The sequence below is a fragment of the Vanacampus margaritifer genome, chromosome 9 (genome assembly GCF_051991255.1).
Source record: "Vanacampus margaritifer isolate UIUO_Vmar chromosome 9, RoL_Vmar_1.0, whole genome shotgun sequence".
NCBI classification, from domain to species: domain Eukaryota; kingdom Metazoa; phylum Chordata; class Actinopteri; order Syngnathiformes; family Syngnathidae; genus Vanacampus; species Vanacampus margaritifer.
Genome location: NC_135440.1, coordinates 19807318 through 19825396, shown reverse-complemented (window position 1 = coordinate 19825396; position 18079 = coordinate 19807318). Strand labels below are relative to the sequence as shown.

The 18079-nt window shown below is 38.4% G+C and overlaps 1 protein-coding gene across 1 annotated transcript; it reads right to left on the bottom strand.

Moving 5' to 3' along the window:
• Window positions 1-677: 677 nt before the first annotated feature.
• On the bottom strand, window positions 678-18049 carry LOC144057803 (neurexophilin-1-like). The gene is made up of 3 exons (XM_077575718.1): window positions 17756-18049; window positions 4405-4783; window positions 678-2839 (listed from the first exon to the last, which is right to left on the bottom strand). The coding sequence occupies exons 1-3, from the start codon at window positions 18032-18034 to the stop codon at window positions 2409-2411; spliced, it is 1089 nt and encodes a 362-aa protein (XP_077431844.1). The 5' UTR covers window positions 18035-18049; the 3' UTR covers window positions 678-2408.
• Window positions 18050-18079: the final 30 nt, after the last annotated feature.

Here is an 18079-nt window from a genome sequence, read left to right as displayed (position 1 = left end):
CAGCACATTTCGAGGAATTGACTTATTTCTAGAAAAAAATGTTTTTGTGCATGATTAAAATATTAATTCTCACAAAGTCGTATTTTTTTCATGAAATATAGTTATTAGTTAGAGTATTTATACAAGAAAAGTTGTATTAAAAAAGTATTAGCAATTGTATTTTTACCAAAAGAATCTAGAAAAAAAAATCTAGAAAAAAATTATACTTTTTCATTCATTCATATTCTAAGGAAAAACATGTAGGAAATTAAAATTCCAACCAAATGTTTTAAAATATTTTTTAAAAGAAAAAAGGAGAGTAGAATGAATGCATTTTTTTTAGAATAAATTTTCAAAAAAAAAAAGGCACAATTCTTCTCCAGAAAATAGTGTTTAATCTTGAATAAATTATTTAAAGTAACATTTGATCATCAATAATTGCCTCGTATGCACAAAAATACGTGACTGCTGTTAATGTTAGACAAGACGAGAATTTTACCTTTGATGTGGATCATCGTTCATGCTCATTTTCTCCTTTAGCCTGAAACTTTTTTTTTTTTAAGTTACACACACAAAAAGGAGCAGAAAATGCAAAATAATACATACAGGAAGTGGAGAAGATGTTGTCTCACTTTCTTTTCATCACGGTGCGTGATTCCCCCCCCCCCCCCCCTCCACCACACAAGGGTCAGATTCCGGAGTGTCGGCTCGGCTTCTATCTTTGAGATTTTTGGACACACACGTGAAGAAATAATCTGCATCTCAAATTTTTTTGAATGTACATTTTATTCCATCACTGGATGTGATTGGTTAAGGGGGTCCTTTAAACACATGACACACAATAAACACGTTTTTTTTTATGTGACACCTTGCAACATAGAACAAGAACAGCGAACCCCTGAAAGGTCGTGAAAAAAATGGATACCCACCCAATTGTTTATAATTGCCAATTGGGGAACTCAACCCCACGAAAAACTTTTTGGGGGAGTGGGGTGGGGGTAGTGGGCGGGGGTTGACTTTCCCTTTAACCCCCCAAAACAATTAACATCCTTATATCAACATTAGCGTTCAAAAATAAATGTCTTACAAATGGTTTGATATGGAAAAAATACAAAGACGCTGAAGTGTATGTGGCCTTTACAAACTGTAATAATACAGATTACTACTTTCCTATGAGCCAGTGCTTTGAGGGCCTCTTCTGGCATCTTAAGGGTGTTGCATAAAGAGGGGGGGGTGCAGATGGTTCATTCGCTCAGTAGACAATTGGTCTGAAAAAGATTCTTTAATTACGACAAATTATTATTATTATTTTTTATTATATACTATTGAGTGACATGGCACTCAGCGAATCAGAGTGTAGCATTAGCTGGCTGGTAACTGGCTAATCCGTTAGCCACTTGAGTGATTCGTCGTCAAACAGGTGGCGTGAGAATATGTGCTTGTGTTTATTTTATTAGCTTTGTTTAATGTCTATATTCAACGGGATGAGTGATTACAATTTGTTCGAACTAGCAATGGGCTAGGCTACATTAAATTAGCTAACGATGTCTATTTTACTGAAAATGTGCACTTGTAAGTGGCACATTGCACTTTAGCTTCTTTTATTAAGTGAGAAATGACTAAATGTGAGAGTTCTGTTCTGAAAACAAAACACAAAAAAACTTTTACTAGCTGTCCGCGACCCACTCACCAGCTTTTGGGTCAAATTTCAGGATGGACCGACATTGTTCAATGATTTGGTTTAGGGTTAGGTTTTTATTTATTTGGTAACAATCAACTGTTAAAAAATGAGTACTGTACAGCAATTATGCTATTAGGCTAATGCGTTGTTTGAAGGTAACATCTAAGCTAATTTCTGTTAGCTCACTGTGTTTCACTTTATATGTTAGCATTAAGCTAGTGGACTTTTGTTAGCTGAAATGATAAGGTGTGGTTTAAAAAAAAAACAATGCTAATTTGATTGTTTTATTTTGTGTGTCAGTTTTACAGTAAGTTCAACTGGGGTGACAAATAAATAGCTTGTAGCTATCATGCTTTTATTTGTAGTGTTTTTGTTTCTTCAAAATAATGTGATAAAATAGTAGCCCCCCATTTTATTTTATTTTAATTTTTTTTACAGCGTGAGAGTTGGAACGGCTGCAAAGGAATACTTCACGGTCTCCCTATAGCGCAGACTTTGAATCATCACGAGCGGATCTGCTACGTAACTCCCACGATGAAGAGCGGATCGCCGTAAATCAAAATTTCCTCTCAAGCGCCGCCGACTGATTGCCGGCATCTGATTGGCGTCTGCGATTAAGTCGTAAAAAGCTACAGATGACAAACAAAACAAAAAAGAAAAACCTTGTCGGTGGCGTCCGGGGTATTTACACGATTCACTTTGCGGGAGTTGTCCAAGCGTCCCTGAACGCCCCGTCTTTGCGTCCGTGTCAACCGGTGGGCGTGTAGGGCGTGTCGCTGTGGTAATTGTAGTCGGGGCAGACTTTCTGCACCAGCTTGTAGTCGGTGCTGTGGAAGGTGATGAAGATGCAGATGACTTTGAAGGGTTTGGAGCACAGCCAGGAGACGTGGCTTTGGGTCTGGTCCTGAGGGCAACTCTGAGACGGGTCGTGGGCGCACAGCGAGTTTCGGGTGCCGCGTTCCACCTTCTCGTACTCCACGCGGCAGTTGAACAGCTTGCTCTCCTTGCTCTCCACCGCCGTCTGCTGCTGGATCCGCAGCTCCTGCTGATGGTGGTTCTGCTGCTGGTGGTGGTGGTGGTGTTGCACGTGGAACTCCACTGCCTTGGTGGGAGGTACGAGCCCTACCGACACGTTGCCCTGCCCGGTGGAGTTGTGTCGGAAGTAGACGCTGAAGGTACCTGCAAATAAGGAACGGAGTTCAATTCTGATGACTTTGGGATCTTGTGTCAAATGTCAATAAAAAGCGAATTCAATTGAAGGCACTATAAAGACAAGAAGTACACGGCCACATGAACTCGGGTTCACAAAAATTAGAGTCAGTCACAGTTTGTCCCTACATCTACATATGTAAGTTAAAATTCTACCACGCAAAGTGAAAGCCACAGATCAGCAACACCAAGAAAGTATGCCGCGGTCTGATGAGTCCACATTTCATATTGTTATATGTGACCTCACTAGTTTAAACGTGACATTCTGATCAACTCATTCACTGCCATTGACGGCTATAGATGTCAAAAATTCATTTGAACTATTTCTATTAGTTTAACATTTTTTTTTCCACTTTTGTTAACAAGAGTATGAAAATCTAGAAAAAAATGTATTGCACGTTTAGAATTCATATAAAATTTGTGATTAATCGTGAGTTTACTATTGAAGTCAGCGATTAATTACAATTACAACATTTAATCGTCTGACGGCCCAAATTTTTTAAATAATATTTTCTTTTTTGTTTGATTACTTAATTATTTAAACTCAAATTTAATCACAAATTTTACATCTGTTCTATATGTACAATACTTATTTTTTCTAGGTTTTCATACTCTTAACAAATGAAAAAAAAAGTGAAACTAAAAAACAAGTTAAAATGAATTTTTGACGTCTATAGCCGTCAATGGCAGTGAATTAGTTAATATTAAATTAGTCTAATATGAGTTATGCAGCCAAATCCAGCCGTTTTTATTCATCTCAGGGGGCGGCCATTTTGCCCCTTGCCGTCGGCTGAAGATGACATCACAGTTAGCTAAGGCAACGACCAATCACAGGTCACCTGTTTTCTAAAGCTGAGCTGTGATTGGTTGTTACCAGAGACATATGCAACAATGATGTCATTTTCACTCAGCAAGTGGCAAGATGGCCACTTTTGCTGCTTAACTCATACTAACGCAATATTAACCAGAATACCATATTTAGACTAGTGGGGCTGCATTGAATATATGATTGTCAAGAATTTTTTGAGGGGGGTCGACTTACAAATGTCAAGCCACATTCTGCACGTGTTACAATAGCGTGGCTTCGTAGTAAAATAGTGTGAGTACTTAGACTGGCACGCCAGCAGTCCAGACCCGCAAAATACGACAAAGGAGACTTCAACTGAATTAGTGACATTAGTTCCCACTTATTTTGTGTTTTTAAAAGGACAGATGATGCAACACAGTAGTAAACTTGCCCATGTCAAAAAGTGAATATTTGCAAAAAATAAAATAAGAAAAAACAGTTTATCCGTGTGAACATGGAATCTCTTGTCTTTGTAGACTATTCAATTGAAAATGATTTGCAAATGATTATGTTTTATTTGTATTTACATTTTACATAACAACCCTACTTTTCATTGGAATTGGGGTTTGTATGCATCAAATATATTTTTTAAGGGAGGCGTGGAAAAGATCTCGCCCAGTTCGTTCATGGAGTGAATCAGGAATGCCATGTAAAAAAAAAGAAAAGAAAAAAGCCCGAGCTACTGTACCGTTGCCGTGATCGACGATCTTGCCGGTGATGAGCAGGTTCAACTTGACCGTCTTGATGTTGGAGTGGAAATCGCCCCATCCGAACATCTTCTTGAACTTGCCCGTCTTCACGATCGGCCTCCTCTTGGCCCGTGAGCGCCCCCCTGGGGCCGAAGACACGGAAGCGTTGGAGAGCCAGGTCCACTGCTTGGAGTCCGAGTCCAAATCCTCCTCCATGTGGAAGTCCAGGTCCACCGAGGTGAAGTTGTCCTTGCCGTCCAGCGTGTGGGCCAGAAGGCGGCTGACCGACCAAGTCTGAGCTGCCTTGCTACTAGCGGACCAGTAGGTTTTCACCTTGGATTTGTCGCCGTTGGCTGATCTCGAGTCAGCTCCGAGCACCTGGATGACAAAGATGAATGTCAATTTTCAACGCCAAGATCCAAGTAATTGGACACAAATGACACAATGTGACTCAAATCTGGAAATACTCATTCGCCACTTCATTTGAGTCGCCACTGATTTGTGCACATATATGTATATATATATATATATATATATATATATATATATATATATATATATATATATATATATATATATCATACTAAATGAGAATCGTGATTCTTATGAGAATCAATTTTTTGGCACACCCCTAACTCTTTGACTGCCAGACGTTTTCAGAAAAGGGATGCCGTGGGTGCCAGCCGATTTAAGCATTTTGACTGATCTTTCAAGGTCCACAGAAAATTATGTGTTTGGACTATGGAAACAAACATACTACCAAATGAAAGATTGGACTGTCATCTTTCATCAGAAAAAAAAAGTTTGTTTCTACCTTATTCCGTTTTTGAGTAATCAACAATAGAAAATGGTTAGTTTCACCTCTGTTTTGAAACAAACGTCTTTTAACGTCTTTGGCACTCCTCCTTAGGATTTTACTAAACGTTATTTAACGTTTTTGGCAGTCAAAGAGCTAATATATATATATATATATATATATATATATATATATATATATATATATATATATATATATATATTTAGTACGATTCAGAATCGATTTTAAATGCCCCAAAATCTATTTTATTTAAATTATTTTATACTGTCTTCCCTTTTCTTTGTGTGTGCCTTTATTGGGAGCGCTGTTCATGTTGTACCCGGTTTGGCCACTGAGGGGCAGTGTGGTTCCACGCGGTCTGATACACTGTTAAATTGTAGCCACATTAGAGAGTAGAAGGAAAAAGTCATGATCAAGTTATTCCAATAGAAGTAGTTTTTTTTGCAGCGTGGAGATGTTTTTTTGAGTGATAAAAGTGGTGCGATTAGCGCGCTAATTAGCATTAGCGAGGCAGACTGGAGTAGATCATTACGATTCCTTGAACATCTATGAATTGAAGCAAAAATCATTGTCAATCAAATCATTGCGAATTAAAAATCGTTCTTAATCGAAAATCGATTCTGAATCGAATCGCACAATATTCAAAAATTTCCACCCCTAATATATATATATATATATATATATATATATATATATATATATATATATATATATATATATATATACATATCTCACAAGCATGACAGCAGCTTGACGTTGGAGCTTCCTCCGTCAGCACACGTTCTCGCCGTCCATCATCACCCGTTCCACAAAGCGCTGATGTTCGCCACCGACGCGTACGGAGCGCCAAACGTCTTTGGCGTGTCGTCTAAATCAAGACGGAGCGCCTTCCCGCCCCCCCTTCTCCCTCACCCGCCCGTTGAACGTGCCCCCCCCCCGATGATGGATGAGTCATCTCCAACAATCCCGCGAATGACAGCGCCAGCTATGCGACGAGACCCTCGCCGCTACGTGACAGCAGATCCATCTGAGCGTAGCCTTCGCCGTTTTTTTTGTATCTTGGCCGAGCCGATCAATAGAGTGAAAATAAGGTCTTCTTTCACGTGGCCGACTTGCATTGTGTGAGGTCGTGAATGATCTTTCCCCGCGAAGGACGCGGCGGCTTTGTGCACTCGGACTTTTGGAGAAAGATGGCCTCCGGTTGTTTTTGAAGAGAACACGGTGATGGACGAGCCGATTGTCGTGGTAAAAACGTGCATAGATCTTTTTTTTTTTTTTAAAAGAAGTCACCGCAGGACTTTTTAAGAGTAAAATATTTGCACTGACAAGATGAGATGAGGTATGAATTGGAATGTTTTGTGGCTCAGCGGCGCAGTTAAACGGCGTTAATGAAGCGCGGCTTTTGTCTAACACGCGTTGGCCGCCATGATGTATTATCTGAAGATAAATTCAGCAGCAGGCGTCGGCCCGGACTTCCCGCGCGGGATTTATGGTCGCCATTACGCCTTGACGTAAAGCTCCTTAAGGATGGACAAGTTCAACCAAGTGGCGTCTTACAAAATGCCGAGCAAGCAGCTGCAAAGTGGACTCTCCTTCATTTTTTACATTAAAGTGACGACGTGTGATTTCATACACACTCTATGCGCCGCCTTACAAAGTAAACATTTATACCCCCCACCCGAAAAAGGCATAGCTTTCCTAATTAAATGGAAAAAAGACATTTGAATATATATATATATTAGAGCTGTAGAGAAATCTTCCCTAGGGATGTTTTCATAGCGTTTAGGACATTTATTTTTTTAAGGTCTCTAAACTCACTTTTAAAATAATGCAAACACATTTAAACACATAAAAAAACAAACAAATAAATAAATAAATAATATATTCACAGAGAGGAAGAGCAATGGACAATACAAAAATATTGAACAAACAGTGTACCAATCCCTCAATTGTGTTTACAGTAAAAAAAATACTGTTTTTCCAAAATAGCAAAAATAATGATCTCACATATCAATAAACATGGCCAAAGATGGTCGTTATAAAATGAATTTACAGCCATTGCTTTCCGTAGGCGTAAAAAACAGGATTATAAAGGATGACATTTATTAATTTTCAGCAAAAACTAGCCTGTGCTGAAATACTTCCTGTTTTGTTCTTTTTCGTTCAAATTCCAAATTAAACTCAACAAGTGTGCCTCCATCCAGTGGTGGACAATGGAATTACACCCAATATAAATGAGAGATTTATTAACTACACCAAATTTTTTTAATGTTAATGTTTGCAATTAAGATAGCTGGCCCTCTGAGGTGAATTTAACATGTGATTGTGAAAAATAACATTCCGATTGAGAGCCTAAAATCTTATTGGACAAGAAAAAAAAATCGAGCACTGGAAGCAGTCCAGCCAAGAAATTCTATCAAATGAAAACAAGACTGTTAGGAGTGAATAAACACAATTCCATGAAACAATTATTAGAATTTAGGTTGTATGACGCTTCTGATAGTGTCTGCTGACCCTGACCATCCACCATTGGTTTAAAAAAAAAAAAGAAGAAAAAAAAGTTGTACTTCAAATGGAGTTTGATGTCGTTTTCTATTCCGAGTCATAAAAGTGATTCCGGAAGCTTCTCAGCTAAGTGGGTTAAGTCTCAACAGAGGCGCTGCCGTCACATGAAGGGATGTCAGGAAGCTGCTTTACACATGAACACGCACACACTCACTTTGACACGCGCATACACACAAGATGGCTGCCAAAAGGACTCAGAAGTTGTGCGGGAGAATGTCCCTGAAAAACAGGGATGGGATTTCACCCGATGCGCTGTCACACCTGCGCGTTCTTCCTCTTCCTGTGTGTCTGGGCGACACGTAATTAGCTGGCGTGTAGAAGCACACCTGACAGGATTAGCGGCACAATCGCGCGGTGGATTACAGCGCCAACCTGTAATCCCAACTGGGAGATTAGAATGTGTGTGTGTGTGTGTGTGTGCCTGAAGGTGATTGCGTGCTGCTGTGTAAAGGTCAGCAGTCGCACCGAGATGACTTTGCCAGGCCTGGGGATGTATTGATCGCTTTGGTTTAATGATGCCGCAGTGGTTCCTCCTGGCCAGCGGGGGCAGTAAGCAAAAGTGCAAAAGTGTTTATTGTACACAAAAGTTGATATATTGCCAATTTTCAAGATGTCGATAGTGTTATTTTGTTGTTGTTTTGTTGTTTTAGGACTTTTGGAAGATTGATGTGTAGTTAATAATCGTTGTATTACGTCTTTGTCAATAAAGTTAACACTGATTAAAAGAATATTTTAACTATTAACTTATTTATTGCCATAAAATCATTAAAAAAAAGATTATTAAAAATTAGGGGCAACAGGAGATTAACATTTTTAATTGTAATTAATCGCATGACTTCACTAGTCACAATTAATCACAAATTTTATATCTGTTCTAAATGTACAATAAAAAAATTCTAGGTTTTCATACTCTTGTTAACAAGTGGGATTTTTTTTTTTAACTAATAGAAATAGTTTAAATTATTTTTTTTACTTTTATAGCCGTCAATGGCAGTGAATGAATAAAAAAAAAAAAGCGAAAACATTATTAAAATTTTGGGGCGTCAGGTGATTAAAATTTGTAATTATATATTTTTTTCCTTTTTTTTCTGGAGAGCTCAGTATTGTTCATTCGATAATTTTACAGATTTGAAAAATTTGTAATTAGAATTAATCGCATGACTTCACTAGTTAACTCACAATTAATCACACATTTTATATCTGTTCTAAATGTACAATAAAAAAAAATCTATTTTTTCATACTTGTTAACAAAAATGGAAAAAATGGGAAAAAAAATTTAACTAATAGAAATAGTTGAAATGAATTTTTGACATCTATAGCCGTCAATGGCAGCGAATGAGTTAAAGAGGAAGCCACATCAAAAATGTTCTTTACAGCAATATGATCTAAGCGCCCCGTTAGCCTAAACACGGCATTCTGATTAACGTTGCAATTGAGGAATATGAATTAAAAAGAAACATCCACCTGTTTAATCCATCTCAAAGGGCGGCCATTTTGCCATCTGCTGTCAACAGAAAATGACATCACACTGCCTAATGTCTTCGTTAGCGAATGTCAAATGACCATGATGTCATTTTCAGTCGACAGCAAGTGGCAAAATGGCCGCCCTGAGATGGCAAATGGGATTTTGCACCTTAATTGATAATCCACAAATGCGATATTAATCAGAATTTACACGCGTGAGGCCGCATAGAACACATTATTAAAAATATTTTTTTTGACTTGACCTCACCTTTATAACTGTGTTTTTTTTAAGTTGAAAATGTTTTACAATAACAACCATTTGGATGTGAAACAGATCATTTGTAAAACTTTAGTAGTATTTCTTGTAAAAAGTCTCGAAGTGTCTTGTTAGCCATTGTGAGTCGCGCGTACGTGACGGCGAGAAAAAGTTGTTTTATCGGCCACAAGTGACAAAGACGAGTGGCAGAAATAATATTGATGGTGACGGCGGGAAACATCATCAGTTATCCGCCAGGAGACTCGCAAACGATCATCTGTCACGCAAACGACCTCAAAGGAAAACACCACGTGGCGCGCATTCCTGATTTCGTGATGCTGATGCACGCGTTGTCGAAGCACACCAATGGAGGATTTCATATCAAGACGAGATTTGATTTGGTTGAAAGTGTTCCCATTGAACCAGTTCTGACAATCAAGTGTGCTTTCATTCATCTTGCTAACCAACTCACTTGATTAAGCATGTTAATGTATATAAATATTTTATGGAATTATTTTTATCTCAATCCTGTTCTGTATTTATTGTTGCCTTAAAAATCTGAAATTTACGCAGCTATTTGACTGTTTTTATATTTTCAATTTGTTGAATTTTTTTTTATAATTTAAAATTAATTACAAATTAATAATCATTTTTTCATTTTATTACCTTTTCATTAATTGCATTCTCTTTCATTAATTAATCAATCAATTAATTAATGTTTAAATCTTTTTTAATTTTAAATCTGGCCTTTAAATGTATGCACATATTTTGCAGAATTATGTAACCTGGCACAATCAAATTTATGCAAATTATTGTTATTATTATTTTTAACTTGTGTTAACCACCCACGTGAGTTTAAATTTAGCATTTAAATTCACAAATGTATGCAAAATGATAGATTTTTTTTCTTTCTTTCTTGGGTTAAGGTTTTTTTTTATAATTTAAAATTAATTACAAATTAATAATATTTTTTTCATTTTATTACCTTTTCATTAATTGCATTCTCTTTCATTAATTAATCAATCAATTAATTAATGTTTAAATCTTTTTTTAATTTTAAATCTGGCCTTTAAATGTATGGACATATTTTGCAGAATTATGTAACCTGGCACAATCAAATTTATGCAAATTATTATTATTATTATTTTTAACTTGTGTTAACCACCCACGTGAGTTTAAATTTAGCATTTAAATTCACAAATGTATGCAAAATGATTGATTTTTTTTTCTTTCTTTCTTGGGTTAAGGTCTATCATAACCAACTCAGTCCTGTCAATTTAGCATTAAAAACTTGAAATTTAGGCAAATATGTGGCATAATTTTGCCCAAGTTAACCCAATAAGTCATGGAAATAACTCCTCCTTACTTTATGCAAATATTTTAAGCAAATTTGACTTGTGTTAACCAACTCAATTGCACTTGAATTCATGGACATATTTTGCAGAATAATTTTATTTGTGTCAGTCAACTCAGTCTTGTCAATTTAGCATTTAAAATCATGAAATATGTGACCGAGCTCAAGTCATTTAAATATTGAATTTGAAAACTTACACTCATATTTGCCATCACCATGTCATGCTGCAAGTCAAATTGACCCATTTGAAACATCAATTGGATAAGATTTATACTCTTGGCCATATATGCATTATTGTATTTTTGCTAACAAAACAAAGCGGGTCACATTGAGCCATCAGGAAACTTTAACTTGAATTTAAACAGCGAATGAGCGCAATGATGTTCATTAGTTTTATCGTAAAGCATTCTGTGTTTAGCTTTGCATTTGAGTCCTCCCTCTCTTTTTTTAATTGCATTTCTCACACGCTGTAAAAAAGAAAAGAAAAAAGAAGTCAATGTCCCTCGCAATAAAAAGTGTCGTTATCGCTGCAATGGAACATTTTATTGCTCAAGGCTTTGGACACTTCATTTGCATTTACATTTAACGCAGCCACGTTTACCAGCAGAAAGTCTATTTAAGGCTGCTTTATTAATATTCCAGGTTTTTCCAGTAGTGTGGCGGCATCCCGGGCGGGCGGGCGGGACAAGAGCAGATAACGCACACGCGCACGCAGAAGTCCTGGCTGCTTGTTGGACAAACTCAACGCTATCTGCGCGCCGCCGAGCCGGGAGATAACTCACGTACGCCGCCGTGCTTTCAAGATAAACAAGTGCCGCCACATTCTATATAGACCCCCGACGCACACGCACTCACACACGCACCATCTTGAATAGAAGTACTGGGATGCGCAAGACAGAGTGTGTGTGTCACTTTTCATTGGCCTCAATGCTGCAGTGCAAGTGAGTGCGATTGGAAATGGGTGTGAATGGAGCGCAGATAAGCCGGCAAACTCCTCCATGCCGCAATATTTACGGACTCCTATATTGTATACGATACTATGTTGACATCACATTTGGCAAATGTTTAATTAGATTGAAAAGAAGTCATCGTACTGATTAATAGCGCATTTGTGGAATATGAATTAAGCAGAATAATCCACCCGTTTTCATCCGTCGGCGGCCATTTTGCTACTTACCGTCGACTGAAAATGACATCACATGATTAAACCTAGAAAACAGGTGAGCGGTCGTTACGTTATCCAGTCAAGTCTGAATTTAGAGTGTGCGAGTGTTTGACGGTTTATAATGACCATAACATCTATGCTAGCTTCTGTTAGCCTTGTTGTTAGCATTAAGCTAGTAGACTATACGATACTATGTTGACATCACATTTGGCAAATGTTTAATTAGATTGAAAAGAAGTCATCGTACTGATTAATATCGCATTTGTGGAATATGAATTAAGCATAAAAATCCACCCGTTTTCATCCGTTGGCGGCCATTTTGCTACTTACTGTCGACTGAAAATGACATCACAGTGCGAACATCACATGATTAAACCTAGAAAACAGGTGAGCGGTCGTTACGTTATCAAGTCAAGTCTAAATTTAGAGTGTGCGAGTGTTTGACGGTTTATAATGACCATAAATAACATCTATGCTAGCTTCTGTTAGCCTTGTTGTTAGCATTAAGCTAGTAGACTATACGATACTATGTTGACATCACATTTGGCAAATGTTTAATTAGATTGAAAATAAGTCACCATACTGATTAATATCGCATTTGTGGAATATGAATTAAGCAGAATAATCCACCCGTTTTCATCCGTCGGCGGCCATTTTGCTACTTACTGTCGACTGAAAATGACATCACAGTGCGAACATCACATGGTTAAACCTAGAAAACAGGTGAGCGGCCGTTACGTTATCCAGTCAAGTCTGAATTTAGAGTGTGCGAGTGTTTGACGGTTTTATAATTACCATAACATCTATGCTAGCTTCTGTTAGCCTTGTTGTTAGCATTAAGCTAGTAGACTTCTAGTAGACAAAATGATATGGTTTGTTTGAATATTTTGGTGTTTAAATATAAATTGTTTAATTCTATTTTGTGTTCCTCAAAGGTTTTAGGAAGTCCCATTTCAAATTTTCTTTCCCAACGCACTCATTAAGAGTTCTACTAAGGCTTCTACAGAACTTGCTGTTTAGCTGATCAATTGAGTCAGCTGTGCTGGAGGAGGGAGACACGGAAAACAGACGGGATAGTGGTTCTCAAGGACTAGGGTTGCCTATCCCTGTACTAGGGTTTGAGGGCTTCTATTAAATGGTTTCATTCACAGCTAAGGTTAAAGAACTTCTAGTTAATCTTTGGGAAGTTCCTCAGAGGTTTAGTTTACGGACTTCAATTAAAGATTTTGTTTGCCAACTGAGGTTGGACTTCTAAAAGGGTCCAAGGCATTAAGTATCACAGAGATTTTTAGGGGCTACCATTAAGGGTTTAGCTCAGCCCCCCAAATGAGGTTTTAAGGGATTTCATCAAGGGTTTTAGTACCTAAGTAAAGTTTTAGGACTCATAAAAAAGAAGAAGTTTTTAGGGCCTCTATTAAGGCTTTGGGCAGTTCCAGAAACGTTTTATGACTTCTTAGGTTTTAGGACTCCTACTGAGACTAAGGCTTTGGGGGAGTTCCAGAAGGTTTGAGGAGTTTCCATTCAAGGTTTAGAACTCCTAGTAAGGTTGCGGAGTTCCACCATTGTTTTTAGACTCCTAATAATGTTTTAGGACTCCTAATGAGACTTTGGAGAATGCCATAAATGTTAGAACCCCTACTAAAGTTTTGTCTACCCAAAACCACAAAGGTTTTAGACGATTCCATTAATGGTTTAGGTCCCCCTGATAAGGTGTTCGGGACTTTCGTTAAGGGTTTTTGTCCCCCACTAACGTTTTAGGGACTTCCACTAAGGCTTTGGCGAATACCAGAGGGTTTTAGGGGGGCTTCCATTAACTCCTACAAAGGTTATAGAACTCATCAGATTGTTTTAGGACTCCTACTGAGACTTTGGAGAATGCCATAAATGTTTTTACTCCAAAGGCGTTAGAACCCCTACTAACGTTTTGTCCACCCAAAACCACGAAGGTTTTAGACGATTCCATTAATGGTTTAGGTCCCCCTGATAAGGTGTTAGGGACTTTCGTTAAGGGTTTTTGTCCGCCACTAACGTTTTAGGACTTCCACTAAGGCTTTGGCGAGTACCAGAGGGTTTTAGGGGGGCTTCCATTAACTCCTACAAAGGTTATAGAACTCATCAGATTGTTTTAGGACTCCTACTGAGACTAAGGCTTTGGGGGAGTTCCAGAAGGTTTGAGGAGTTTCCATTCAAGGTTTAGAACTCCTAGTAAGGTTGCGGAGTTCCACCATTGTTTTTAGACTCCTAATAATGTTTTAGGACTCCTAATGAGACTTTGGAGAATGCCATAAATGTTAGAACCCCTACTAAAGTTTTGTCTACCCAAAACCACAAAGGTTTTAGACGATTCCATTAATGTTTTAGGTCCCTCTGATAAGGTATTAGGGACTTTCATTAAGGGTTTTTGTCCCCCACTAACGTTTTAGGGACTTCCACTAAGGCTTTGGCGAGTACCAGAGGGTTTTAGGGGGGCTTCCATGAATTCATACAAAGGTTATAGAACTCATCAGATTGTTTTAGGACTCCTACTGAGACTTTGGAGAATGCCATAAATGTTTTTACTCCAAAGGCGTTAGAACCCCTACTAACGTTTTGTCCACCCAAAACCACTAAGGTTTTAGACGATTCCATTAAGGGTTTCGGTCCCCCTGCTAATGTTTAGAGACTTACTGAATTTCGAGAGAGTTCCACTCAGTTTGCAGGAGCTTGCAGGCCCCCCACTAAGTGTTTGGGTGTAGCTGTTGTATCAAAGTGCTACCCGAGGGCGTCAGAGATGATGACAAATCAGAGTGTCAGGAAATCACAGGTGGACGTGCCTTATCTCCAGAGGAGTCGGGGGCACAATTGCCAGCGTGACCTCACACTCATGATACGCGAGTGGAACCGGTTTGAAGATGAGGACCGAGAAACTAGCCTCCCTTTTTTTTTTAGGTAGCCACGGGAGAAAATGCATAATCAGACTTTTTCCACACCAGCTTCAAAGAGGTTTGGGAGGTTCCCGTGGGGGGGAACGTGATCATCACGGGAACATGTGATGTGTGTGTGTTATGAGGCCGTACTTTGCGTTCTTCATTTTGAGAAACGGCAAGCGTCGGTTGGTCCTGACTTGGCGCCACTTCTTAGGGAGTTTAGGATGCGGCAATCAATGAGTTTTTCGCGGCGGCGTGTGGCATTAAAGGAGGGCGGCGGCATGTACGGTTGTGGGGGGGGGGGGGGGGGTTAAATGATTAGCGAGTTTAGCCAGCTGTGAAATTGAGTTTATGCTTTTCAAGACGGCAAATTCAATTGGATAATGGGAATGAAGTTGTAGAGAATAATTAATAGTAATTGACTTCTTTCCATCACTATGCAAATTAAACACTGATAACGCCGCGGGAGCTTTTTAAGTGAAGTTTTTACGCGGATTACGGCCGCTGTTCTCCGCCGATTGCTTTGTTGACGCGTTCAGAGCAGGCGGGACGGCGGGATGGCGGGGTGGCGAGGTTACCGGCTCACGCGGGATTAAAGCAATTGGCTTGTCACAAACCGTCAAGACAGACACTTTTTTTTTTCTTTTTTACTTTCTCTCGCTGAGGCTGTTTTTTTTTTTCCCGCAGCAAAACTGAAAATCTTTGATGATACTGTTGGACAATGTAGACTCTACAATCATGTTGATTTATTTCAGTACATTCTTTTATGCTGATTGCAGTAACGACTGTCAAGTATGTTTGTGATCGGGAGTGATTTTTTTAGGTTTAGGTTTTGCAATGTGTTGTACTTCCGCTATGGTTTTCGTACTTCTACTTAGGATTTAGGACTTCAACTAAGGACTTACATGAAATTTCTCGGAGCTTCCATGAATGGTTCCGGTCCTCAAGTAAGTGTTTGGGTGTAATAGAAATGAAAATTTATCTAGTTCACCATATCCGTGTCTAAGGGGTTTATGACTTTCACAAAGGTTTTAGGTCCTTGACTGTCCTAAAAATATTGACATGACTGAAGTTTAAGACCCTCCACTAAGAAGTTAAGGACTCCAACAGTGCAAGTTTTCCGCAAAACGTCTCCACTTAAGTTTTAGTGGTTAGTGACATTCTCTCAGAGTGAATGTTTACGTTTATGCCAGCTTTCAGCCACCTAATAAAGTTTAAGGAGTTCCTTTATTGGTTTAGGAAACGACCGCTTTGAGTTTCAGGGTTTCTACTAAGGTTTTAGGGTTTGCATTGAGGGATACATTTCTGAAAGGTTTGCGGTCTCTAAGTGAGGGTTTAGGTTTTTTTAAGAGTTGAGGATTCTTAGTTACTAAAAGATGAGCTTCCCCACTTGGCGTTTAGTCACCCTGTTAAGATTGTTATACTTTAATTAATTTGGGTTTATGTCTAGCAATAAGACTTTCACGAATGATATACAGTAAAACCTGCACAAAAGGTTTTAGGTTTTGGAGTGTCGTTAAGGGATGCACAAAAAAAGATCATGCATTGAAGATGTGAGGTGTCGTTGAACTCTGTTAATGCCACTTTACTGCGGCACATAAAAGAAAAGTTAGCTTAGCATTAGCTGCAAGAGGACGACATATTGGAGCTTTAATTTTGTCATGATTAGTTGAAGCTTAATTAGTTATTTGTCAATTGAAATTTACGTTATCACAGCTGATAAAACGACACACAGGACATTTTAATGATGTCAATAAACTTGTTTAGTTCAAGTATTGTTTGTTTTTCCTGAATAAACGTTATCAAAGCTAATTTAGCATTTATTCACGCAAAATCTAAACTGTGGTCATTTAATGAGGTCCAAAATGTACTTTGAAGTTTAATTTATTTTTCTTCAATTAAAAACCAAAGTTATCACAATTAGCTTAGCATTAGCTTTGGACCACATTGGACCTTTACTGATATCAGAAAACCTGATTAATAGAAGTCTATTTGTTTGCTCTGTTAAAATCAAAGTTATTACAGCTAGCTGAGCAAAACTACACATTGGACCTTTAATGTCCAAAATCTGATTAGTAAAAGTCAGATTATTTATTCTTATTTTTAAAATCACAGATAGGTTAGCTTTAGCATCCAAAAAACGACACATTTGTCTTTTAATGCTGTCAGAAACTCAATTATTTCAATTTTGAATATGTTTTTCCTCGATTAAAATGCTATCACAGCCATCATAGCATTAGCCTCAGGGGGGGGGAAAAAATGGTCTTCATAATTTTAGCATTTGTTGTGGGGACACTACACATAAGACATTTAAGTGTGTCCAAAATGACACTTTTTTTTGCTGTCACAGTCATCTTAGCATTATCTATGGGAAAAACACATATTAATCCTATAATAGTGTAAAGACAATTCATCCTAATTCGTTATGTCTTCTTTTCTCACTTAAAATTGTCAAGGCTAGGTTAGCATTACCTTTGGAAAAATTACACACCAGTCCTTTATTTGTGTCCAAAACCTAATTGCAAGTCTATAAGTTACTATCATTTGTCTTCAATTAAATTCAAGCTTGCTAATTCTATTTAAGGGATTTTTTTTTTGCAGATTATTTAAATGTTGATGCATTTTTCTTCAATTTAAATCAACGTTATCAAAGCTAGCTTCTAGAAAAATACATATCGGAGCAGAACACATTGATTATTTCAAGTCTGATCTGGTTTTCTTCAACCAAAAGGACCTCAGCGTGACTCCGTTTGAAGCAAAATGTTGCAAAAAGATGACTACCAATGGGAGCAAATCGGAGTTAACATGCGGTAATTGCTCACCAGAGAGATGAGTGACAGCAGCACAGCCCAGCAGCACCATGTGGTCGGCATGTTTTGACCGCCGAGCGCCAGCCCAGCCGTCGTCCTCTCTGATGTGGGGAAAAAAAAGCCCCCCCTTCCCAAAATCTCCTGCTGACCCAACTTGAAATAAAGTGCACGGCCCGAGTGAGCGGGGTGGGGGTGTCCCGAGGTCAAATGATGATGATGGTGGTGAGGGTCTTCTTGGTAGGGGGTTGGATGGATGTTGCGTTCAGAGGTGATGCTGCGCGGTTTGTACATGAGCGCGTCAGTGTGGAGAGGATGCTTTATACTCACACGCAGGGA

What these genes read in the sequence shown, in the direction of transcription:
- LOC144057803 (XM_077575718.1), bottom strand. Translation starts at nt 18,034, where the DNA reads ATGTACAAACCGCGCAGCATCACCTCTGAACGCAACATCCATCCAACC. An exon ending in TGCTGTCACTCATCTCTCTG is followed by an intron (nt 4,784 to 17,755) that starts GTGAGCAATTAC and finishes TTTGTCATCCAG; the next exon opens with GTGCTCGGAGCTGACTCGAG. An exon ending in GATCGTCGATCACGGCAACG is followed by an intron (nt 2,840 to 4,404) that starts GTACAGTAGCTC and finishes CCTTATTTGCAG; the next exon opens with GTACCTTCAGCGTCTACTTC.